General features: G+C 49.7%; 2 protein-coding genes across 3 annotated transcripts in view; one reads left to right on the top strand and one right to left on the bottom strand.

The window, feature by feature from the left end:
• LOC144806088 (uncharacterized) overlaps positions 1 to 25,340 on the bottom strand; it is an 851,437-nt gene that overhangs the window by 299,420 nt on the left and 526,677 nt on the right. The window lies entirely within an intron of this gene.
• The window catches only part of LOC144806089 (uncharacterized), an 83,922-nt gene continuing 59,405 nt past the window's right edge, over positions 824 to 25,340 (top strand). Inside the window, exons 1-2 of the mRNA XM_078672527.1 lie at positions 824 to 922; positions 19,585 to 19,701. Coding sequence (XP_078528653.1) covers positions 871 to 922; positions 19,585 to 19,701 — 169 coding nt within the window. The 5' untranslated portion in view covers positions 824 to 870. The remainder of the gene's footprint in view (positions 923 to 19,584; positions 19,702 to 25,340) is intronic.

Raw genomic sequence — 25,340 nt, 5'->3', positions numbered from 1 at the left:
TGATGGCAGGAAGGGCGCATTAACCCCTTCAGCAGACCCCCCCCATTAACCAGGGGTCTTTGGCAGCAGCTCGTGCGAGGAGCGCTGCCCTGAGGTGCCAGGGGGCAGGAGAGGCCTCCACCCCTTGCAAGAGGCACCTTGTGAATGGACCCCTCCCGCAGTGCCCCCTGCCCCCATCGGTGCAGTCCTGCAAGGGTTCACGCCTCCTGCAATCCCACTCCAGTTTTGATGATTATTATTCACATCCAGGCCTTGCTTGGGGAAGTTTCAGCAACTTTAGCAAACCCTGGCCTGCCACTGACCTCAACTTTTCCAACCGAAGCACCGTGACTTCTTGAGCCCTCTTGCATTGCCAAAGCTTGTTGTTCATGTGTCCTTCCAGACCGATACAAACCCGGCAGCTTCAAAGGATGGCGACTCCTTGTCCAGAGCGGCCATGGAAGGAAGAAACATCGAACCACAGAAAACAAACCATTCTTCCGACAGGAACCTGCAGGAGAGGGGAGTGAACTCAACAAGCATTGACAATGCAAAGGGTCTCGCATTTACAAGAGTTTGAGCTCTTGGCATTGAAAATGACCAAGCCTTTTATTTACGTTTTGGTTTGTGGAACATAAATAAAAGTCCTTGTCGTATACAATGTGAAGAGCTCAAACTCACATAAATGAGAGAGCTCTTGCATTGCCAATGCTTGTTTAACCCAGTGGGGCGCGGCCGCAGAGCCTGGCGTGGCCCTCCCCTACCCCCTCGCTCAGCTGAGCCTCATATTGAAATCCCCCCCTCTTCTCCCATTGGCTCCGCCGTCTGCCCGCCACGGAGGCTGCTCCTTAAAAGGTGCCGGTGTGTGGGGGGTCCCTGAGCGCTCCTGTGATGGAGCCCCGCTGTCTGCTGGCCTTGCTCGCGCTGTGGCTCTGCCAGGGAGGTAAGTGTGCGGGGGCGTCGTGCAGCGCCCACTGCTGCTTATACCATTCCCTCGAGGCGCTAGACGGGGAATGAATGGGGTGTGCAGCGCCCACTGCTGCTTATACCATCTCCTCTAGGCGCTGGGCGGGGAATGAAGGGTGTGCAGGGCTCTGGAGAGCGCCGGAGGCTGAGCCTTTCTGCAACATTGCAAAGCGGGAGGACAACCCTTCTATCTATGGCCTCTCTGCTGGGAGAGCAAAATCCTGCTCTGGGTGCATAGAGGGCGGTCCCTGCCTGAGGTGGTGCTGTGTTTGGGGTGCATAGAGGGCGGTCCCCAACAGCCAGAGGAGCTGTAATAATTAATAAATGTGGCTCGAAGGAAAGGAATGTTCAGGCCTCATGTAATTGGTGTCATTTCTCGTCTTGAGTCTGATTCTAACCCAGGCTTCTGAACATATTTACGCTCTATGAGGGATGGTGCATTCTGGGATATGAAGTCCTGCCTGCTCCATATGCAATGTATTATATTCCGTTCTCTTAAACATTTTAATATTTTATGCGTTTTTATACAGACTTTACTGGAAGGAATAGAAACTGAGACATGAGGAGACACATTACAAGTCAACATATTACAACAGCAAACGTTGAGTTACATGAATCAAAAGTGACAATTGTGAGCAAACAAGATACAAGAGGAGCAAACGGTGCAACACAGGAGGAAAACGGGACGTGTGCAGGTTACAAAAGCATACAAAGTACAAGTAGAGGTATAATACTGCAATAAATGGCAGACGCTCGAGCACAAGAACAAACGTTACGTAGGCAATGCTGGCACTTGTGCAAGTATCGAAAACAAACAAAATGTAAGAGGAGCAAACAGTGTGTTACAAGAGACAAGTGACGTGTGCATGTTACAAAAGAGAACCAGACACAGGTAGAAGGAGAATACTGCAATAAATGGCAGAACACACTGGGAAGGCACTTCCAAGGTCATGGAGAGCATAATGGGAGGTCTTCCTTCAGATAATAGAGAGCATTATTTCAATTTCAAATCTTTATTTCGATCATGAGATCATAAAAGATATACACAAGATAAAATGGTCGTTAAAATACATATAAAACACAATAAGAATAGTATACAAGATATGCTATATAAAATACAGTTCTAAAAGTGGGTATGCCGAGAGGTGGACTACGAGCAGGCAAGATGGCCGCTTGAGCATCGGCTCCGCCGGCCGCCACATCCTGACTGCCCTTTTTGGCATAATATCCTGTACCCCGTCTCCGCAGTCTGGTGGGGGACCGTCACCTGAGTCACTAGGTGAAATTTGGGATCGATTGCCGGCTTCGGCGCCCGATTATCGTCGTCGAAAGTATTGGGGCCTTTGAAGTTGGAAACCGGGACCCTGAGTGTGCCACTGCCCGGGGCACAGTGTGACAACATCGGACGCCGAGACCGGAAGTGGCCGGTAGGACCATCTTTTGTTGTACCCGGGCGAGGATTGAGGTGCCCCCGTCCTCTCTGAGACACTCTGCACCATTCTATCGCAAAACCCTTTTCCGCACGATTGAGGAGTGGTGGATTTCGCCTTCTTTCGCGATGGCATCTCGCGACCCTGACAAGCCGAAGACTCAGCGACCGAATCGTTTGGTCCAGTCGAACCGGATTGATAAATATGCCGTCTCCAAGGACACCTCGTTGGAGGTGAAGAGTTCCCCGATCCGGGGCCCTGAGAGGGGACCGACTGGTGAGGAACCGACGATGAAGGAGATGATGGCAGCCATTAAGGGGATTCAATCCTCCTTGGGGACAATAGATTCAAAACTGGACGCTGTTACTGTTGAGGTGGGACTTGTCAGGGCTGACCTCAACAAAACTTCTGAGAAGGTGAAGGATTTGGAGATAAAAACGGGGATCCTTATTGAAGATGTGTCTGAACTGCAGAGAGTGGTGTCGGACCTTAAGATCGCCCGTAATCAGTTCGATCGCAAGCTCGATGAGTACGAAGGTCGGGCACGACGGAATAACGTCTGCATCCTTGGGGTCCCGGAGCGAGCGGAGGGGGCTTCCCCGGACCTCTTTGTAGAGACACTCATCCTTCAACACCTGAAACCCAAGGGGTTGAGTAACTTTTTTACGGTGGAGAGGGCCCACCGAGTGCCCGGTGGTCGCCCGAAAACTGGGACACTTCCCCGACCCATCATCGCCCGTGTCCTGAATTTTCGGGACAGGGATGCCATTTTGCAATCGGCGAGATCATCGGGCCCGCTGGCCTACGAAAATGCTTCCCTGCTGTTCTTTCCAGACTTTACCCGGATGGTGCAGAGGCAACGGCAGGGTTTCGTGCCAATCAAACGGAGGCTTCGGGATCGGGACATGAAGTACTCGATGATGTACCCAGCCCGCCTACGGATCGAACATGCTGGCGAGTCTTGGTTTTTTGACTCTCCAGAGATGGCGGCGGACTGGCTTGACCACCTTGGGGACCCGGGTCCCGAGGACAATTTCCAAGTTGGTGACGAGGAATGATACCCCGCTTGACAATGACTTCACACTTGTGCCTTATTCGATTTGCAGGACTAAACGGGGATTTATCAAACCTTAACTCCTTCCCTCTGCAATTATTAATGGTATCATCATTGTTACTTTAGGGTATTAAGGGGGGGATCTGGGCGGTCTGGGGTGGTGGGGGCTGGTGACCTGTTGTAAGGTCCTCCTCCATTCTACGTTTAGATCTTAGTTTTTGGGGGCGACAGGCACACTGCGAGTTGGGGATGTGTACACATTACATGCAGGGGTGCAGGGTGGGGGGAGTTCGTATTATGGGTTGGGGGGATGGGGGGTTGTTGTGTTTGCAGTTCGTGACCGATGTATGCTGGGGAATCCTTTGAAATGTGCTCGATTATTTTGTACCAATGACCACATCTAGACAGGTCCTGGGATTCTCGGTCCTCAGTTGGAACGTCAATGGCTTGGGTGATAAGATTAAGCGTACTGCTGTTAGTCAATTCATTAGACAGCGGTCTCCGGACGTTGTCCTGTTACAGGAGACCCATTTGTTGGGGAAGCATTGTATGGCTCTGCACAGGGGTGGTTACAAGCTAGTGGCGCATGCTGGTTTCACTTCGGGATCCAGGGGTGTGGGTATTCTCGTCAAGAACTCGTTTCCGTTCACCATTCATTCCACCTGGTCCGACAATCGTGGACGGTATGTTGCCATCTCTGGTGCCTGGGAGGGTAGAACTGTGTCGTTTATGTCTGTGTATGTGCCCCCCTCGCTGCAGAATGATACCTTTTGTGACCTGGGTCGGGTGTTTCTAGCTTTGCCTATGGGACTCATGGTGATTGGGGGTGATTTTAACACAGTGGCAGATGGTGGACTTGATAGGCTCCCTGCTCGTGCATTGTTGCCCTCTCAGAAGTGGTTGCCCGACTTCCTCTCGGTTTCGGGCTTGATAGATGGCTGGCGTACGCGCCACCCGGGGGCGACGGAATATACGCATGCATCCGCGGCGCACCATTCCCTCTCTAGAATAGACTATATCCTGTTGCCCGCGGCCCATGCGGCCGCGGTTGGTGAAGTGGAGCACTTGGTGAGGAGAGTTTCCGATCACTCGCCAGTGTGGTTGCGTGTGTGTGTGGGTCGGGGTGATGTGGGTAGGATTGCTCCCATCCCCGCCTGGCGCTTGCGCGACCCGGTGGTGAGGAGGGAAGTGGGACGAGTGACTGAGAGTTATTTAGGTGAGAACGTGGGTTCGGTCGCCTCGAGCTGCTCTCTTTGGGAGGCCTACAAGGCGGTTGTCCGGGGGGAGGTCTTATCACTTGTTGCTGACCAGAAACGGAAGAGAAGGGCTGAGCTGGATAGGGTGGAGGCGGAGCTATTGACTCCTGAGACTGCTGTTTCCTCTGGGGGCGACCCGTGGGCGGATCATCGCCTGGGGCTGCTCAGGGACGAATACAAGTCTCTGACGCGTGACACAGCTGGGGGGCAACTTGACACCACTCAGGACAGAATCTACGAACATGGAGACAAGGCCGGCAAACTGATCGCATGGTTGGAAAAAGGTGACTGGGGGTCTAGACTGGTCCCGGAGCTGCTAACTGCGGACTCTGGGGTCACGTCGGACCCCCAATTAATTGCAGAGGAGTTTGCTCGCTATTTTCCGAGATTTATACCTCCGCTGGCGTGTTCACGGGGGCGGATAACTCGGACATGATACGAGACATCGCATTGCCAGTTTTATCAGACGACGATAGGAAATACATGGACTCTGCTCTCACCAATGACTAAGTGGCAATGGCGATTAGGGGGGTACGCTCTGGTAAGGCCTCCGGTCCCAACGGCCTTCCAATTGAATTGTTCAAGCCTAACGCTGATCGGTTGGCCCCCTATATGAGGGGCATGTTTCTTGAGAGCCTGGAGTATGGTCAACTGCCATATGACCAGCGTGTGGCCAACATCGTTGTCATTCACAAGGAAAGCAAACCGCGTCTGGAATGCTCGTCGTATCGCCCTATTTCGCTCTTAAACGTGGAACCTAAGGTCTTGGCGAAACTACTCACCACGCGTCTTGTTAAAGTTATATCTACCCTGGTACACCCCGATCAGTCTGGCTTTATGCCTCGGAGGAACACTGCTCTAAACCTCAGGCGCCTCCACGGTGGTCTGGCTAATGCTGCCTATATCTATGAGCCCGCCATTTTACTGTCTCTGGATGCCACCATGGCGTTCGACCGGGTGGAATGGCCCTATCTTTTTGCTGTGCTCACCAAACTCGGCTTCGGCCCCGGCTTCATCGGCTGGGTCCGTCTCCTATACTCTGCTCCTTTGTCCCGAGTCGTTGTAAACAACCACAGGTCGAGCGACTTTTCCCTCGGCCGTGGCACTCGTCATGGCTGCCCCCTTTCACCGTTGCTGTTCGCTCTTGCTCTGGAGCCCCTGGCGGCCTGGGTGCGCTGGGACCGCTCCATCAAGGGGTTGCGCTGGACCCCGGAATGGGAAGATAAGATTTCGCTTTATGCGGATGACATTCTTTTGTATCTGTCCTCCCCCCGGTCCTCCTTGATTGTTTTTATGGACGTCCTCGCCATTTTCAGTAGGTATTCGGGATTCTTGATAAACTGGACTAAGTCGGTGTTGTTTGTATTGAGTGGGGATCCTCCCAGAATTCCTGCAAATTGTCCCGTGAGGGTGGAGCCGATTAGTTTCCGTTATCTAGGGATCCATGTCTCCCTGGACCCCGCGGTGCGCCACAGATTGAACTTGTTGCCCCCTTTGGTTAGATTACGTGCGGACACGGTGCGGTGGAAGGCACTGCCTCTCTCCTTGCTGGGTCGCGCCACCCTATTCAAGATGATGGCGCTCCCGCGCTTTTCATATGCTCTCCAGAACTCCTTTGATCCGATTCCCCCTTCGTATTTCCGCGAGATAGAGTCCCTTCAGCGCGGCCTGCTGTGGGAGGGACGTCCGCGCATCGCTCTTTCCAAGCTGATGTTACCCTGGTATGATGGTGGGATTGGATTGCCGAATGTCCGTAAATACTACTGGGCTTCGCAGTTGGCCCCTGTCAATCAGGCGATCTATGGCACTCCGAATGATCCTGGTTACGAGATGGATCGTAGCCAGTTGCCGGGGGGTGATTTCACCCGTGTCCTGTATGCTCGCCGTGGGCGGTTTCCGTTGACGGGGCCTACCCTGTGCTCCACGAGGGTTTGGCACGAGGCCAATAGCGCCCTTCACTGGGCAGGACGGCTGACTTTGTCTACTCCACTCTGGAGCTCTGAGAGATTGGGGATGCTCTGGAGATCGAAGGGGTTTGATCGGTGGGACCTAATTGGCATTTCGCGGATTCGGGATATTTGGGGCAAGGGTAGAATCTTGACATTTGAGGAGTTGCAGGCCCAGTACCAGCTGAACGACACCGAGCGGTTTCGTTATCTACAGATTAGTCATGCACTGCACGCGGCGGTGTCTGGCGATGAGGAGTTACCGGAGTCCTCCCCCTTGGAGGATCGCCTGCTCGATGGCCTTTTACCTACAAAAGCGATTTCCCTCACATATCGTAAACTGGTCAACCACTCGGAGGACCCGCTGGCGCGCATTCGCGATCAGTGGGTCGCTGATGGTCTAGTTTTAGATGACAAAGATTGGAGGGAGGCGGTGGCGTCGCCTAGGGAGGTGGCGGTCCCAATGAGACTGCGCTTGATTCAACTCCGGATCCTTCACCGCTCCTATGTGACAGGCCTGGGCTTGCAGAGAATGGGATTGGCTGATTCGCCTCACTGTCGCAGGGGATGTGGGTTGCCGGGATCGTTTATGCATATTCTTTGGGAGTGCCCTGAGGTTCGCAAGTTCTGGGACAGAATACATACGAAGATGAGTGACGTGTGGGAGATGCGAGTTGATCCTGAGGCACGGCGATGTTTGTTAAATGTGTGGGATCCCACGGACCTGCCGGTTCATGGCAGGGTGTGGGTGACCCTGGCGTGTGCGATTGCCAAGCGTAACATCGCGCAGCTTTGGGGGGCGGCCCGGGCTCCCAGGGTTGGAAAATGGATGGAAGATCTTGACTGGTGTATGTTTCGCAAGAAGTTTGTCTATGTGTCCAGAGGGCGACCCCGTAAATGGGTCAAGATATGGAGTGCCTGGAATGCCTATCGTGGAGACATCTGTGAACCACCTACCTTGGAGCCGATACCTGCGGATCTTGAGAGTTCTTCGGCCCTTTTTTCTACAATCTGCAATGTATCGCTGCACGTCTAAAGTCATTGTTGTACTTGCTAATCTATTTCTGCATTTTGGTCACTGTTTGATTTTGTTTGTTTTCAATAAAAAGATTTAAAAAAAAAAAAGTGGGTATGCCAAATACAAGAGAAGTGGAGTAGGTGTTCAGGATGTTGTAGTGTCCTTGATTATTCGTGCACGTGCCCGCCACATTGCAGTCAAGAATTTTGCCATAGCGAACACTGTTGGCGGAGATAGATCCGACTTTAGGACTCTATAGGCCGAAGCATATGTTCTAAAGCCCAAATTCTTTAAATGAGGAACCAGCCAATGTCTCCTAATTCTAGTATAGGCTCCGCAGAACAGAACCACATGCAAGTCGCTCTCCGATTTGTATGCACAGGCCGGGCATGCCCCTGTCTCTGATCCACCTGTCCAAGCCTTTGTAAAGGACCTTAAGGGGAGAGACCCATACCTCCACTGCAGGAAGATCTTCCTTGTAAACACTGGTGACATGCCATCCAAAACACATTCATGACTATATAAGTATTTAATTTTATTAAAGAGATCAGTTAAGGACCCTTCCCGGGTGGTATCCAGTGTTTTTTAGAGCATGTATTTGTAGAACAGAGTGGACAATGCTTTTCTGGAAATCCTTGTGCACGCACTTTCCGGATCCGCCCATAAGTCAGGCACTCCGAGAGTCACACACAATTTCCTTATGTACTTTAGCCAAGGAATTTTGGTGGCATTAGGTAACATGAGAAATTCCTGGAGCTCCGCTCTGTAGTTGGCAAGGTACTGACTACTCCACAGACGACGCCAGTAGGTCAGAGGTTTGAGGCCCAGTTCTTCCGTGATAGGTCTCAGGGCCAGGTCTAGTCTTAATGGGAGAAGTGGAGTACTTGAGGGGAGGGCAACCAGCTGTCTGATAAATTTGTTTTCTATGCTTTGAATAGTGTGTGTCAAGGTGTGACCCCACAGCTCGCTTCCATAGATGATTCCCCCCCGGGCCTGAGCTTTGTAAATATGGATGGCAGGTGCCAACGGGCGGAGTGGGGATTTCCTAGCGATTCTCGTGATGCCCTCTGCGCTAGTTTCATGCTAGCTTTTGTTATATGGGCCGACCATGTTAAGTTCTGATTTAGGGTTATCCCAAGATATTCTATTGTGTGCACCCTTTCTAGATACGTTGTGCCCAGGCGGGGATTTGGGCGATTGTTGGCCTTGGGGTTGAGAATCATATATTTTGTCTTTGTAGGGTTGATTTCAGGGCCCCTTTCATTACAAAAGCCCAGGAAGCCGTCTAGGACCCTCTGTAGCCCCATAGGTGACTTGGACAGCAGCAGGGTGTCATCCGCAAACATAATTGCGGGCACCCTGCTGCCGTTCAATTTTGGTGCGTCAATGTTGGTAATCCTCCTCAGATGTTCTATCACCCCGTTCACAAAGAGGCAAAACAGGGTCAGGGCTAGCACACAGCCCTGCCTCACCCCTCTGCGAACGGGGAACCTATCGGTCAACTTGCCACCTTTCCCGCATCTAACTCATGCGTAATTGTCTTTGTGGAGTCTAATTAGGATTTCAAGGATATCTCCTGGGACGCCCAGCTCGGCCATTACCTCCCACAGTTTTGCCCTGGGTACCAAATCGAATGCGGCACATAGGTCCACGAAGACCACGTACAGAGTGCCACCTTCGATCAGTGCTGTCTTCCAATAGATGATGTTCAGTCGAAATATTTGATCTACTGTGGAGACTCCTCTTCTGAATCCTGCTTGAAGTGGACTAAGGGTGTCTGTCTCATCCAGCCAGGTCTGTAGCCTGTTGAGTACTAGCCTGCCAAATAACTTCTGCGACACATCGATGAGACTTATTGGGCGATAGTTGGCTGGAAGCAGAGGAGATCCCTTTTTAAATATCGGGACCACCTCCGCCCCCAGCCAAGTATCCGGTAGTTCCATCCCCCCATTCTGGGTTTGACAATCTTGACTCTAGCCCTGCCACATTCCAGCTAAGAATGGATAGATCACAATGATTACTGTGTCTAGTTGGTTTACTTTTGACACTCTTAACTGTACTCTGCACAGGGTTAATTGATGTAGGAGGTACAACCTCTTGTGTAATGGCACGTGTAATAACATTACTTTGTACCGATGTTTCCCGAGTTGAAATAGTTGACACCGAGAGTAGATGTTCCTCAATATCATCGCTTTCATCTCTGCATTCACCACTATATCCCTTTGTCCCCAGTCAGTCCTGCTCTTCTAAATTCGAGAAGGCATATTCGAACCGATTATAGGTTGGAATGTTGTATATAAGCCTCAGCTCATTATAACCAAAATTTGAGTTTACATTGGGGCTGAAGTGTGGCCTCTCACTGTAATTGTGCAGGGGCATGGTGGGGAAGTGTGGGTATGACGTGGAATGTCCCATGAATTTAGCCTGATAACGCTGGGCTGGGCCCTTCATGAGACTGAAATCTTGGTTCAGTTGGTGAGATGGGTATAAATCCCTGATTCCAAGGTTTCGCTCCTGAAGTCGCACAGCCGGATTAGACATGGGATTAGGAGTTGGGGCTAGATGTCTGTAAAAGTAACCCAAGGGAAGTAAGGTTGTGTTAAATTCCCAGGGTGAGGGTAGTGGCGCATTAACCAGAGTTTTTTGAGCCAATTGAGGGGACCTGAAGTTTATGACTACACAGTCTCCCTCAAACTTTTTTCTCAATGGGCCAACCCACCCGACTCTTTGAGTTTGAATGATCTCCCTTGCACCTTCCATTGGGAAATTACAATTAGTCGATAGCCAATGGAGGATCCTGTTATTAAGAGTTGTGTGATTTTCCTCTTGGTTGTTCTTTAATTTAGGCACATTGACCAAAATCAACACATATGCCCCGCATTCAGGTGGGAGATTGATGCGGGTAGGGATTTTCTTCATATTGGTTACCGTACTAAAATCAGATTGTACTACAGAGCGATTTTCGAGGGACATTCTTGGATTGATGGGATGGGGCCCTTTTACTTTTATCCTCGTTGGGATCCATCCTTGCCCCACTAGCTGCCTTACTAGTGTTTAAAATGGCAACATGTTGAGCTGGGGGTTGGGTTTTGCTTGTGCTAGGTGCGGACATAGTTGGGATTGGTTTATTATGGCCAACTATTTTTGCTTTTGTGTTAGGATCACTATTTTTAGCGTTAATACAGCCTAATGTCCCAACATTAGGTTTATTAATTAAAATCTGCCCTATGCCCATTTTTAAAACATGATCATCCAACGCTCTCAGCCTCTTATCTAGGTTTACAATTTGTTGATTAATTGGTCCTAAGAGGGTGGACAATAATGTCTCCATCCTCCCCCAGAATACATCATTCCCTAATACTGCACTAGCTTCTATGGAGGGGGTTTTAGTTATTATTACTTCGTCTTCTCCCTTGTCCCTTTCCCGCTCTACGGGGGCAGGAGCCCTCCGATTTCGCTTGCGCCCTCCCTTAGTTCTATGTGTTTTTGCTGGTGAATCAATATCTAGGTGCTTCAGTTTTCTTTTAGCTTTTTGGCCCCGTGTTCTCACAGGAATGCTATAACTTTTGTCCCTCTCTGTATTTGATATGTTGGAATCCACATATGAATCATTACCATCTAAATGTAGATGGTTATTTTCCAATAATGCACAGGAATCTTGGCTGATATTCGTGTCTGGCCTAAGCAGGGTGGGTGTTGATGATAACCTGCTGCCTGGAGTGAATTGTGCCGATGGGGCCGTATCCACAATTATACAGTTCTCAGTAGAGTCTATGCCTGGAAGTCCTGCGTAGGAAGCAGCAAGTAAAGAGTCCACTGAATTGTCTTGGTTCAAAAGAAGAGGGGGCAGGCTGGATGGGAGTGAAAAGCGCCTCTCAGTATTCTGAATGGCAGTGGCAACAACATCAATTGTCTCCTGCAGCATTTTATCAATAGCGGTCAGTGTTGGCCGTGGGGTGATAATAGTAGTAGGGTGAGCCAGTTTATGCGCATCTTTTGGCCTGGGTACTGCTGGTGTCCTTTCCCCCATAATTCTGAGCTGTTATTTAGTTGTTATAATGTACTTTGTCACTGACCTGATGTGGGTCACAGGGATGATGCGAAGGGGCAGCCAGGGGGGATGGCCCCGCCCAGCCTCTTCAGACCTCAGAGGGCCACAGAGTGCCCGCCCTTTACCCGGGCTTAGCCCGGCTTCGCCCGCGCGCGTCCCGCGATGCGAGGACCCCTGCTGCTTAAGAGTGCCTCTGGGCGCGGGCAGGGCGTCGGCGGCTTCCTGCTGCAAGCACTGCTGGGACCTGTAGTCCCCCCCCACTTGGCGGCCGTGCCAGATGTCAGGAGGCTAGCGGCGGCGGAGAGGGACAGGTCGCAATGCAGGGAGCCGGGTGTGGAATGGAGCAGCCCCCGTAGTCAGTCTGCAGGGCAAGGCAAAGTTCTGGTGAGCGGCGTTCCACCGCAGGTGAGTTGCGGCGTCTGTAAGTTACCCCCGCTTTGTCGGGTAGAACCAGACTACGCAGTGGACACTCCTTGGATTTGCGGCTCTCAGCCGGCATACATACGCTCTACTTTCCCGGCCGTCTTCAACCGGACGCCGAGAACGAAACTAGAGACTCTTCATTGGGTGAGGAAGAGGCCGCGGATCCATCCATGCACCCTTTGGCAGCTGAGATCCTCGCGATGGAACAGGAAGCAACGGAGGAGGCTGCAGTGTCGCAGGGAGAACCGACGGATTCCCACTCATGAAGGGCAGTCTGCAGAGTTAGCCGTCGACAAGATTGAGATTTCGGAGACGATAAGCTGGATATTCAGCTCCCCTTTTTTTCTCTTTCTCTTTCTCTTTCTTTTCCTTTTCTCTTTCTTTCTTTGTTATTTCAGTCAACGCTTTCAGAGACATATAGGACACCGGCAGAGCCATAGGTGACAGCCCTGGTGTGGCTGCAGACTTGGACCCATGGTGGCTAGCCTGTTCTGGCAGGAGTGTTCTTTCCTGGTTCTATCTCTGTTCCTGTTTTCTCTCCTCTCTTCTGCTCCTCTGGCATGATTTTGGGTTTGTTGAGGGAGTTAGCCCTTGTGGCGTAAGTGGGGATTGGGAGGGCGATAGACCTCTACCAACCTAGTGGTCACTCCCCGGTGACTGACAGGGGATGCGACCTCGGGAGGGGGGTGGTGGGGAGGGGCTGGGGGGGATACAACAGTTCTACAGTTGGGGGGTTTTGTTTTTGCATTTGTTGTGTACAGACAGTCACATGGTGTGAGAAGTTGGCCTGATAGCAGGTGGTTCCAGAATTGGAAACATCCCCTATCTGACCAAACAATCCCTTATGGTGTCTGGTTGTAAGTCAACCTTATTAGACAAGCTATCCTAGGGGTAGCATGGACTAAGCAGCCTAAAGGCTTAACTTAAGAGGTCGTGTTAAGCGAGCTGTTTTACCACATACAATCCTGTAATATCAAATGAAAGGACACCACACAAGTATATATTATAAAAATATATGTGTTTATTACTAAAAACAATCCCCAGTATTCTTTATGAATAAAGGGGCACAAGCGTTAAATCAAAAGCACTGTTTAAACATACAAAGTTGCACAATTATGGATGAGGGCGGGGGCCACTCAAACCATATACTAAACAAGTGGTATAAGAGAGGCCACTCGAGTAGTGGTTAGGCCTAGGGCCTAGGGAATCGCTGGGAGCAGTCAGGACAAGCAATGCTGAAGTCGGGAATGGCCCTCGGGATTCGGGAGATGTGCGGAAAGCGCACGCATGCACCAATGTTAACCAATGGTGCGTAAAAGTTGTGAAGTTAGAGTTTAAGGACACTTCCGCTGAACCTAGAGGAACAAAACTTAACACACAGACCCTAGAGATGTGTACCAGTGTGGGAACACCGGCGGAGCAGAGTTACCTCACCCACAGGAAGTGGGTGCACAGGGTCGAAGTGGCGTCGGGTTTTGACACGCATGCTCTTGGTGCTTGAAGCTGAAAGGGCTGCAGGCGGGTTAAAGATGAAGTGTCCGGTGGAGTCCAAGGGTGGACTCAAGTCGAAGGGTACCTGAAAGCAGAGGGGACAGAGTCTGGGTCACTCAGCAGTGACCAGGGTGGAACCAGGACGGAACCAGGCAATGTCGGGCGCAATCAGGTGGTCGTCGAGGAGCTTCTCTCCGCTGTCACGTGGGCTCTGGGGCATCTGCGACGTCCAGGAGCAGGTCACGATCTGTCCCACGCAGGCTCTCACCGTCGGCGCAGTCGGCTTCAAGTTTGGAGCAAACAACACTTGGCAAGAGCAATCCACGCGGGATCGGAAGATTGCTTCTCACTCGGACCAGGAAGGTCAGAGTCGGGGCTCCTTTTCAGGGGAGCTGGTGTGGATCTGGAGCAACCAGATTCACAAGTCTTCTTTGTAGTTTCGTCGGCACAGGGACCACTAGCCGGCTGGCAAGTGACCGGGCCAACGCGTTGAGCCAAATGGAGCAGAAGGGCCCCACGCAGCACTCGTCGAGTGTGGAGGGCTGAACTTCGTTTCAGGAGTGGCTCAGGGTGGGGGCTTCTCAAACCCCGGTGCACAGCTTCGAGGGTCACTCGTGGGCTGCACGGTCAGCGTCTCGTGGTCAATTCAAGATGGCGTGCCCCACGCTTCCGGTCGCCTCCACGGGTCTCAGCTTTGCAGGGACTGTGGATCGGGCTGTTGGAAGGCAGGCAAGCTTGATCTCGTTGATCTCAGTCGCTCGAGTTCCGGCGGGAACTGCAACTAAGTAGACGTTGAGGGCTGGATGGTGCCTGCTGCTGCAGGGTGGTCACTCCTTGACCACAAGGGAGATTCTTCGGGCTTCCACGTTGAGATGGGAGTCCAAGGGTCCAGAGTTTCGTTTCTAATGTTTCTTCCAGGAAATCTGATGTGCATTGGCACTGCTCCCACTCTTATTCGAATCTGGGGGGCGTGATTACCTGCTAGGTCCCCTCCTATGGGTGGGACCCAGGAAGTGGGTGGGTACACCCCCTTCCTTTGATCCAGGCCGCCCTGGCACGAGGGCTGGAGTGCCCCAGAACCGGTTTGGCCGGATTATGCAAGGGGCAGCCTTGTGCGCCCCAAGCAGTGTCTGGTTTCTTTCAGACCTCCCTGCTACAATCCACTATCTCCTGTCTGGAGGGCGGTGACACCCTCCTGTGACAGGAAACCCTTTGTCCAGGCCCCATTTGGTCGAGTTTCGGTCAACTGCAGGGGTCCAGACATTTGTCTGTGGCAGAGGCATCCATTTTGTGGATCTTAAGGTCTTTGGAGAAATTAACCGCATTTAGGTAAAGTAACATGTCTTACCCCTCTAGAGGGGTGGAATGCTATCCCCGTCGCCAGAACTGGCGAGGGGATAGTATTCCAAATCGTATGACCCCTTACACGACATGTTTTGATAAAGCCAAACCAAAGTTGCTATTTAACCGCGAGGATTATAAGGCACTTAAGAGTATATGGTATGGCATTATCCTGAAACAGCTTAGGGAGTTGTTCCCGACAGCTGCAGACAGGCTCAGCTCATGCTAGAGCTCCATCTCACATAAAACCACGCACTCTGCCTCCAGGATTGATGAGGCCTTCTATAGGAGTGGCTCACAGATTTACATGTGTCCAGATATAGGTTTAGATATAGGTATACTATATCTAAGCAAGGGGTGATTACACCACCTTACCCCAGCTGAGTGATCAGCCAGTTGTGTCAATTTAAGAACCAGCCAGGGGTGGCAAAAGATATGCTGCAGCCCCTGGTAGGCCTTGGTGGCCCCTATGCCCTGGGCACCTATAGTGCATTATACAGGGGCTGACAAGGAGTCCATTTCCAATTGGTATGTGCCTATAGCACATGTCATTAATTTAGTGAGAGAACAGCAGGCTGGGGGTCTGATCAGCAGGCCCACAGCCCCAGTGAAGCAAAAAGCAAAAATTTGGGGTGACCATAGGATAGCAGACCCTACTCTCCTACACATGGTCACTCAGACGGGCGCTCACCTGCTTTTCTCACCCGGATTGTACTTTGACCACCCACTACTATGGCCCCCGTCACTGACTGCAGCCCCCCTGCTGATGGAATGGAGTCTGATAGCTACAGGATACACACATGGAATGTGAATGACCTAGGGGATAAAATCATGAGAGGGCTGGTATGCACATATATAAAGCGGGCTCACCCGGATGTGGTCCTATTGCAGGAGACCCACCTTAAGGGCACGAAGTGTGGGCTCCTGGCGAGGGGAGCACATGCGGATTTCATGGCTGGTTCCCGGGCGGTGTCAGTCCTACTTAGAAAATCCCCTCCTTTCAAGATAGTACGGACATGGGTGGACCCCAGGTCACATACGTGGGAGTGACAGGGACATGGGGTAGACGGAAAGTTACCATAGTCTCGGTTTATGCCCCTTCGAAGTTACAGGACAGGACCCTACGTGGGTTTACTGGCATACTGCTGGATACCCCGGATACATTTAATATAATAGGGGGTGACTTTAAAGACGTCATGTCCATCCCTATGGACGGCTCCGGGAACCGCAACGACCACCCCCGACAACGCATCTGGCCGAGGTGATAAACACGCTGGGGTTGACAGACACATGGCGGTACCTCCACCCGGACAATCAAAGTTACTCATACTACTCTGGCGCACACAAGACACACTCCCAGCTGGACTATGTTTTTGTCCCATGGTGGGCAAAGGGCAATGACTATGAGGCGGAATATATGGCGCGCTGTATCTCTGACCACTCCCCATTGACAGTTAGGACGGGAGGGAGGACCTGGGCAAACAGTGTTAACCGGAGACTGACGGCTTGGGACCTTCAGAATGCCAAGATATTAAAGGGCCTGGGGGCTGACACGAAAGTGAATTTTGCCTAAAATGTGGGCTCTGTGTAATCGGGCGTGATAGTGTGAGAGGCATATAAGACGGTGCTCCGCCATAGGGCACAACATCGAATAGCCTGGGCGAAGTGGACAGCGCGGGAGGAACTAGCTTCCATGGAAGCCCAAATACTGACGTTGGAACGACGGTATTTGACTGGGCGAGACTCGCAAGTACTTATGCTCCTGACTGATACCCAACAACGCTTTAGAGCTCATGTAACAGAAGAGGCTAAAACACAGTCCCAGGCGAGCCTCCATAGGCTGTATGATGGAGGGGATACATCTGGCAAACTACTTGTGTGGCTTAGCCGCAAGGAACATGAAGCCTGTTGGATTGAACGTATAGTAGATTCCCAGGGACTGATGCATGGGGGAGATGCACAAATAGTACACAACTTTGCCTCTTACTTTCGGGATGTCTACGTGGCCAGAGAACTAGCTACCTCAGAGGAGATACAGGCATATCTGGACACTGTTCAGACTCCGACCCTGGAGGCGGATGATATAGCAACTTTAGAAGCTGACATTTCGGTGACCGAACTTAAAGAGGCGATTTCTAAACTGCGCCCTGGGAAGTCCCCAGGCCCGAATGGACTCGTAACGGAATTTTTTAAGAAAGGGGCAGACCTCCTGGTGGTCCACCTCTTAGCTCTGTTTAGCTCTGTTCAGGGACGCGGCCCAAGAGGGCGCCTTTCCATTGGACCTCAAACTAGCCACAATTGTCCCCATCCATAAACCGGGGAAGCCCCCCAAAGAGTGTGCGTTCTATCGCCCAATCTCCCTCCTCAACATAGAGGTTAAATTCCTGGCGACGATACTGGCCCTCCGATTACGCCAAGTAATATCGGGCCTGGTGCACCAAGATCAAACAGTTTTTTTGCCGGAGCGGGTGACCCGACAGAATTTACGGCGGACCAACAACTGTCTTATGGTGGTACGAGACTGGAAGGACCCACATATGTTCCTTAATTTGGACGCCGAAAAAGCATTTGATGCTGTCCATTTGCCCTTTTTTAGAGGTGGTCCTGGTCAAATTCGGCATCGGCCCCAAATTCAGACATTGGGTGGGACTCCTATATGCGGACCCACGCGCTCGAGTGAAAGTGAATGGGCTATTGTCTAAGGACTTCCCCATCAGAAGGGAAACCAGACAGGGGTGCCCTCTGTCCCCTCTACTGTTCGCCCTCACCATTGAAATTGTGGCCTGTGAGATCAGACAGACAATAGAGATAAGGGGGTTCCAAGTCGCACGGACCCAGAGAAAGAAAAGATTTCACTATATATGGACCATATCCTATTGTGTGTTACCCAACCAGAAAGCACGATCCCTACACTATTCAGGCTCCTGGGCAAATATGGCACCTTCTTGGGGTATATGATTAATTGGCATAAGTCGGTTCTGTATTGCCCACGATCTGAGGTAATGTGGCACCCTCTCCCAGGAGCACTTCGGAATACGCAGACAGGGTTCACCTACCGGGGGATTTATATCACCACAGACAGAAATCTCTCCTACCAAAAAAACATCCAGCGAGTCATAACGAATTTTACAATGGATGCTCTATGCTGGAAGACGCTCCCTCTTACGATAGTTGGCCGAGCCGCCATGTTTAAAATGATAACGCTGCCTCGCTTCTTGTACGTCCTCCCAAATGAATACTTCTCTCTCCCTCGACAGACGTTTCAGACGATAGCAGCAGAACTGTGTTCGCTGCTGTGGCTCGGGAAACAATCGAGGATTGCCCCGATGGAATGTCGCTTACTAGAAGAACGGATAACCAACAAGACCGTATCTCTAACAGATAGAACTCTGAACAATAATATGCCAGACAAACTGGGGAAGTTAAGAGACACATGGGAGCAAAACATGGGCGGTATGGACACAGTAGATTGGGAGGCTGCCTTGATGCATCATAGGAAGGTTGCGATCAAATCACGCCTCCATCTCATCCAATACGAAATATTGCACAGGGTATACTTCGACAGGGCTCGACTTCACCGAATAGGCCGGGCAAGTGACTTCTACCATACCATCTGGGACTGCCCCGTCATCCACACATACTGGTCACAAATATTGGGTGAGTTGAGTAAGGTGCTTGAGGCCACACTTCCCCTAGACCCTAAATTCATATTTTTGGGAATATCCCACGACGTTGATTTGAGCCACCCACAACTTATTTTTGCATTATTGGCAGTAGTGGTGGCGAAAAGAGATGTGGCTTGCGCATGGGAGGCTGCGCTCCCCCCACAGCTAGATGAATGGCGACGGGGAATTGGACCTTTACATGGCGGCAGAAAGGGCCACGTACACAGCAAGCGGGTATCCCCTGAAGTTCTGTAAGGTATGGGGGAAATGGAGAAAGTATCATGGTCTGGATGGGGGTTTGGACCCTGAATAGCGAAATGTGAGCCTCTCCGATCCATACAACACTTAGAGATGAAGTGCTACGGGACATGCGTTTTAAATTCCGGGGGAGGATAAAAGGAGAGGGGAGTGGACACCCAAATGTGTCACCGGCTGCAGAGCAGATACGTCAATGGGTATATGTCATGGATCGGGTACTGTGGGAGGTGTGTGGAGGAGGGTATTGGGGTGCAAGAGCGACCATCTGTAATACACTGGTTGTTTGGTTGAAAATGCAAATAAAAATATTTATAAAAAATAAAATAAAAAAATGTCAAGGGACTCGAATACCCCACATCACCATGGCTTCCCCTGCATGCTCACCAAAGCCTGAAGGTGATGGTGTGTGGGACACTTATAAGCCACGTTATGTAAGGATGGTCTTGATTGTTAAAAAAGAACCGCATTTACCTGTATGCACCTGGGGGTATCTGGAATTTGTTAATGCTGCTTAGAACACACTGTGTAGCCACAAGCCGTACGAGAGGGTGGGAGTCGTATGTACTTTGGAGGAAATATCACTTCTGTGTTAAATGTACACAATACCTTTAAGGTCCTCAAATGCTCCTCAGCATCATGGTCTGTAGGCGAGAGGTCCTGTCGCCCCTTGGAGCATCTCTAACAAACTGTTTGTTTCCCTTCCTAGCCCATGCTTTGAGTTGCTACTCATGTTCAGATCGGAAAGATCATCCCACATGCCAGATCTACACCAACTGCTCCTCGGACCTGGGATCCTACTGCATGAAAGTGAAGGACTACTTATGTAAGCAAGCGCAGACCTTGATGTAAAGCCTGTGTTTCATTGTTAGAACTATAGACAATAACAATAGCAAACTATTCGGCCTGGTATCAATGATGAAGAAAGCTCTGCATGTTCACCAGGGTACAAATTGCAATCATTTTTTCTAGGTGATGGCATTGCTGCCAAGGACCATGAGTGCATTAACACATGTGCTGCTTCTAACTTGGTTTCTATTTACATCTGGACTTGCCCCACTACCACTGTTGTGCCCTCCTTGCAGCACACACCCCTCTCTGAAAGCCAATACCTAACTGAGGTTCAGAACACACCCCTTCTTGTAAGCCAGTCCTTAACTGAGGATCAGAACACACCCCTTCCTGTAAACCAATACCTAATTGCGACTCAGAATACGCCCATCTTTATAAGACAATCCCTAATTGAGGCTCAGAACACACCCTTTTTTATTAGCCAATCCCTAATTGATCCTGGGAACATGCCCATCTTTATTAGCCAATCTCTAATCAAAGCTAAGAACACACCCCTTCCTGTAAGCCAATACATAATTGCGACTCAGAACACGCCCTTCTTTATTAGCCAATCCCTAGTTGAGGCTCAGAACACTCCCTAATTGATCCTGGGAACATGCCCATCTTTATTAGCCAATCTCTAATCAAGGCTAAGAACACACCCCTTCCTGTAAGCCAATACATAATTGCGACTCAGAACACGCCCTTCTTTATTAGCCAATCCCTAGTTGAGGCTCAGAACACTCCCTAATTGATCCTGGGAACATGCCCATCTTTATTAGCCAATCTCTAATCAAGGCTAAGAACACACCCCTTCCTGTAAGCCAATACATAATTGCGACTCAGAACACGCCCTTCTTTATTAGCCAATCCCTAGTTGAGGCTCAGAACACTCCCTAATTGATCCTGGGAACATGCCCATCTTTATTAGCCAATCTCTAATCAAGGCTAAGAACACACCCCTTCCTGTAAACCAATACCTAATTGCGACTCAGAATACGCCCATCTTTATAAGACAATCCCTAATTGAGGCTCAGAACACACCCTTTTTTATTAGCCAATCCCTAATTGATCCTGGGAACATGCCCATCTTTATTAGCCAATCTCTAATCAAAGCTAAGAACACACCCCTTCCTGTAAGCCAATACATAATTGCGACTCAGAACACGCCCTTCTTTATTAGCCAATCCCTAGTTGAGGCTCAGAACACTCCCTAATTGATCCTGGGAACATGCCCATCTTTATTAGCCAATCTCTAATCAAGGCTAAGAACACACCCCTTCCTGTAAGCCAATACATAATTGCGACTCAGAACACGCCCTTCTTTATTAGCCAATCCCTAGTTGAGGCTCAGAACACTCCCTAATTGATCCTGGGAACATGCCCATCTTTATTAGCCAATCTCTAATCAAGGCTAAGAACACACCCCTTCCTGTAAGCCAATACATAATTGCGACTCAGAACACGCCCTTCTTTATTAGCCAATCCCTAGTTGAGGCTCAGAACACTCCCTAATTGATCCTGGGAACATGCCCATCTTTATTAGCCAATCTCTAATCAAGGCTAAGAACACACCCCTTCCTGTAAACCAATACCTAATTGCGACTCAGAACACGCCCTTCTTTATTAGCCAATCCCTAGTTGAGGCTCAGAACACTCCCTAATTGATCCTGGGAACATGCCCATCTTTATTAGCCAATCTCTAATCAAGGCTAAGAACACATCCTTCTCTGTAAGACAATGCCTAATTGACGTTTAGAACACACCCTTCTTTATAAGACGATCCCTAATCGAGGCTCGGAACACATCCTGCTTTATGAGCCAATTCCTCACTGTTCAACATGCATCACTTACTTTCACTTTTATAAAGAAAACAGGACACCTGCATGTGTAATTGCAGTTCACTCCCAAATTTACTTTGAAATAATAATGAATCTTTTTCACAAAATGTACCAATTGCCATAGTCTTCAGCTAACCATCTGAATTTCTAGTAATATACCAGATCTAACCAATACTTTTATCAATGTATCTCTGTTTGTATAATGTTTTTTTTTTTTTACTTGTTCTCTCTTTTCTCCGCAATTTCATTTCTCTATTGGGTGATATCAAAACAGCTATTGCTGATCCAGGGGCCGGATGGAGGGAACATTTTCCCAAAAAAAACTCTTTCTCAGCTGCTTTTAAAGACCTTTGTATTGGATGAGTGGGTATTCTATTGCGTAACGTGTCTATAATTGCGGCTATGGTTGGCATTTCTGTTTGAGGCGGTGGGTTTGTCATTTGGACTCAAGCAATCAGTTCAAAACTTTATTCAGCAGCATTGTGGCAGCCATAAAAGTTATTCTCAAACAGAAAATGGTAAAAACATTTTACATCATAACATTTTAAATTAAGATTTTACCAATATATAAAATGCCTAATACAGTGCCACATTGCAACAGCATATCTCATCAGTGCTTTGAAGTTTGTGCCTGCGTGGCAGCCTTTAAAAATGCGCCCACATTAAAAGACAGTTCGTCATTAAGTAATAAGATTCTAAGAGCGGGTCTGCATTGACTTAGGCCACAACAGTACTTCTTTAAAATGGAGGTTAAAAACAACTTGGAATATTAGGAGTAACATTTGTAGCAAAAGATCAAATAGAGCATAGTCTGTTTAGAAATATCGTCACCCGGGCAAGATATAGAGTGAAGATGCTGGGTATAGCCCAGGGGAAAGCATAACAGGTACTTAACAGTGCCTGATCTAAAATTAAGTAAGAGTGAATGTTCCCAACTGCTGCCAGCAGTCCATGGATAATTAGTGTTATCATTGTCGTATAAGTCCAAATATCTTCCGACAGTTGGACATGTCTGGAGACTCCTGAGCCGCAGGGACTCCTCCAGCTGCAAAAAAGCCTCTGTAACACTCCTTTTGCTTAATGAAACACAGGTTGAGGGAGCCTGGAAAAAAGATTCCATCCCTATACGATTATAGACGGTCTTAACCCCTTGCATGCTGATGACGTCCGGGAGCCGTCATGGCACACAGTGCTCGTGTGCTGATGACGGCTCCCGGCCGTCATGACCGCACCCACAATCAGAATGTGCCACACAGGCGCAGAATCGCGGCAGCATGCAAGGGGTTAACATAACGGATCCAGGGGATTTGCAAACCTTCATCCAGGGAGAGGCAGTCCAGTATTGTCTCTTGTAAGAGTGGACTCAGGGTTTTTCCATATTGATCACCAGAGCAGGGCAGGCCGGTCAAGGATCAAGTCTTCCAGGTATCGCAGCCCCAGTTCTTTAGTTTTGATGTAATTAGCAGCAGAGTTGAAAAGTGCAAGCAGACTCCTTAGAAATCTGTTTTCTTCTTGCTGGATTGCCTTACAGATGGAAATGTCCCATAACTCTGCACCGTACATAGCAAGTGGATGACACTGGGGTTTATACATTTTAAACAATATGTCTAGAAATCCACCACCCTGGGGATTGGGGAAGAGAGCATAGGGACCTGTAGGCCGAAGAGCAGTGTGTTGTATGATGAAAGATGTTAAAAGGCCATGACCCTTGGGAGGAGAAAAAAATACCCAAATAAGGGAAGGTGCTTGTAATGGTCAGAGCATTGGGGCCAGTTGTCAGGGTTGATAGGGGCCTGCAGTTGGGCCACAAGACATGACGTGGGATTTGGCAAATTTAGTTTGGTGGTCGAGGGAGGCCATGAAACTGGTAAAGGCGTGTACTATTTGACACAGTGCCCTAGGTGTTCGTTCTATGAGCACTGCGTCATCCATGTTCGAGGGGGCTGGGAATGGGTTGTCCCGGTTACTGGAAGGTCTAAAAGTGAGGAATTGACATTGTTCACATACAAAATAAATAAAGGGCCAACAAACATTCATGCCTGACGCCACACAATTTTGAGTATTCCTGTGACTTCACCTTGTTGACTAATGCAGACTCTAGCCTTCATTACCTCATGTAAATGGGCCAAAAAATGGACCAAGACAGTGTCAAGCCCATTAAAAAATAAGAATTCCCCCCCCCCTGTTTACACAGTCGAATGTTGAAGTCATAAATGCTAGATAAAGCGGAGATCTTTTAGCCACTGTATATTTACCTAGCACCAGGTCAAGAATAAGGCATTGCTTGATGGTCCCTAGTTTGCTTCCGAAGCCATACTGACAGCTATAGAGTATAGATTTGGTGTCCATTCACTCAGTAATTCTATTATATATAACGCAGCCCAGTATTTTGGCTGTACTGTCCAGGAAGGAAATTGGCCTGTAGCATGCAGGAGATGAGCAGTCCCCCTTTTTAGGTCTCGCACCTGGTGACGCAGCGCGAAGCGCTGTCGCCAGCGAGACCTGTAGTCGTCGGTTATGCTTTCAAGGGCTGTATGGGAGACAGGAGATGGGCACGCGCAGGCTGCAAGCCGGACTGGGGCATGCAGGAATGTGGACGCGTGCCCCCCTTCTGCCCCCCTTCTGCCCCCTTTCTTTCCCCCTTCTGTCCTCACCAGGCTCACATAATTTCTTTGTTTTATTAAGCCCACGCACGCTCTAAATGTATAACACGAACTACTTACTAGCTCATTTGGGGACTATGCGTTGGTCTCGTGTCTTCAGCGGCTTACTGCACCACCGAGCGAGGCTCCGTCTTGATCATAGGAACCTTGAAAGAAATCCTACTTTGGCCGTAGCATTCACGAAGGCGGGGTAGGCTCCTGCTGGACTTCTGCTTTGTTTTTCCTTGGGCGCTTTGGTGGCCCCCTCCCTCGGCCGCATGGTCCGCGCAGCACTCACTGAAGTTCAGTGGTTTTTCATGTCCGCACGCGCAGCCACTGGGCCCGAGCCGCCCGCAGAACACGTGAAAGATCCATGTACAGTGCATACGCGGACAGCCCTCGCCCTTCCAGCTCTCCTCCCGGCCCGGATGCTTTGTTTCGCATTTTTTTTTTTAAAGTGTGCGATGTTGCGCTTTAGTAGACCCCCTTTCTGCCTTTGGAAGCAGGCGTGTGGGGTGTGGTGTGTTGTGGCACAGCTGTGAACAGGATGCGCCCCTCACTGCACACAGCCTATATACACATACACGTAGCAACTCTCTACACAACAGCCTAGCCCTGCGGGTGAAAAACGTCCTCCATGCTGCTCTTCAGGAGTGACACTGATAGAGATCGCAGGTCACCCGGCCAAATAATTTCACCATACACGTACCAGGCCCATATTTTTCCAATTTATCATATACATCAATCGGGTGACCTTGCACTCCACTACCAGTAACCCTGGTTCCTTTCCTATTTATTCCTCGTGTACCCGACTTACCAATCCACCGTTACGGGTACCTATGACCACAATGGGTCAGAGAGCTAGCTGTAAAAGAAAGGCAGGCAACAAATATCCACTTTTATATTTCCTTGTTATTCATAAAAATGACCACCAACTACTGCGAAGTTTTAAAGATTTTATCTAGAATTCAGATTCGGAGAGCATACAATTCACAACTAAGAGGCAATCAATAATCAAGATAACGAACAGCACATAACCATAAAGAAAGAAAATTAGGGCAACCATTTATGAGTCTATAGGAAGGTAAGAATAGGGAACATGCTAAGCAGAATAATCAGGAATGGAATCTCAGTTTGAAATGATTATAACT

The sequence above is a fragment of the Lissotriton helveticus genome (assembly GCF_964261635.1).
Source record: "Lissotriton helveticus chromosome 1_1 unlocalized genomic scaffold, aLisHel1.1 SUPER_1_unloc_44, whole genome shotgun sequence".
In the NCBI taxonomy this organism is placed as follows: domain Eukaryota; kingdom Metazoa; phylum Chordata; class Amphibia; order Caudata; family Salamandridae; genus Lissotriton; species Lissotriton helveticus.
Note: the sequence above shows the minus strand (reverse complement) of the source record. Positions and strands in the feature narration are given on the sequence as shown.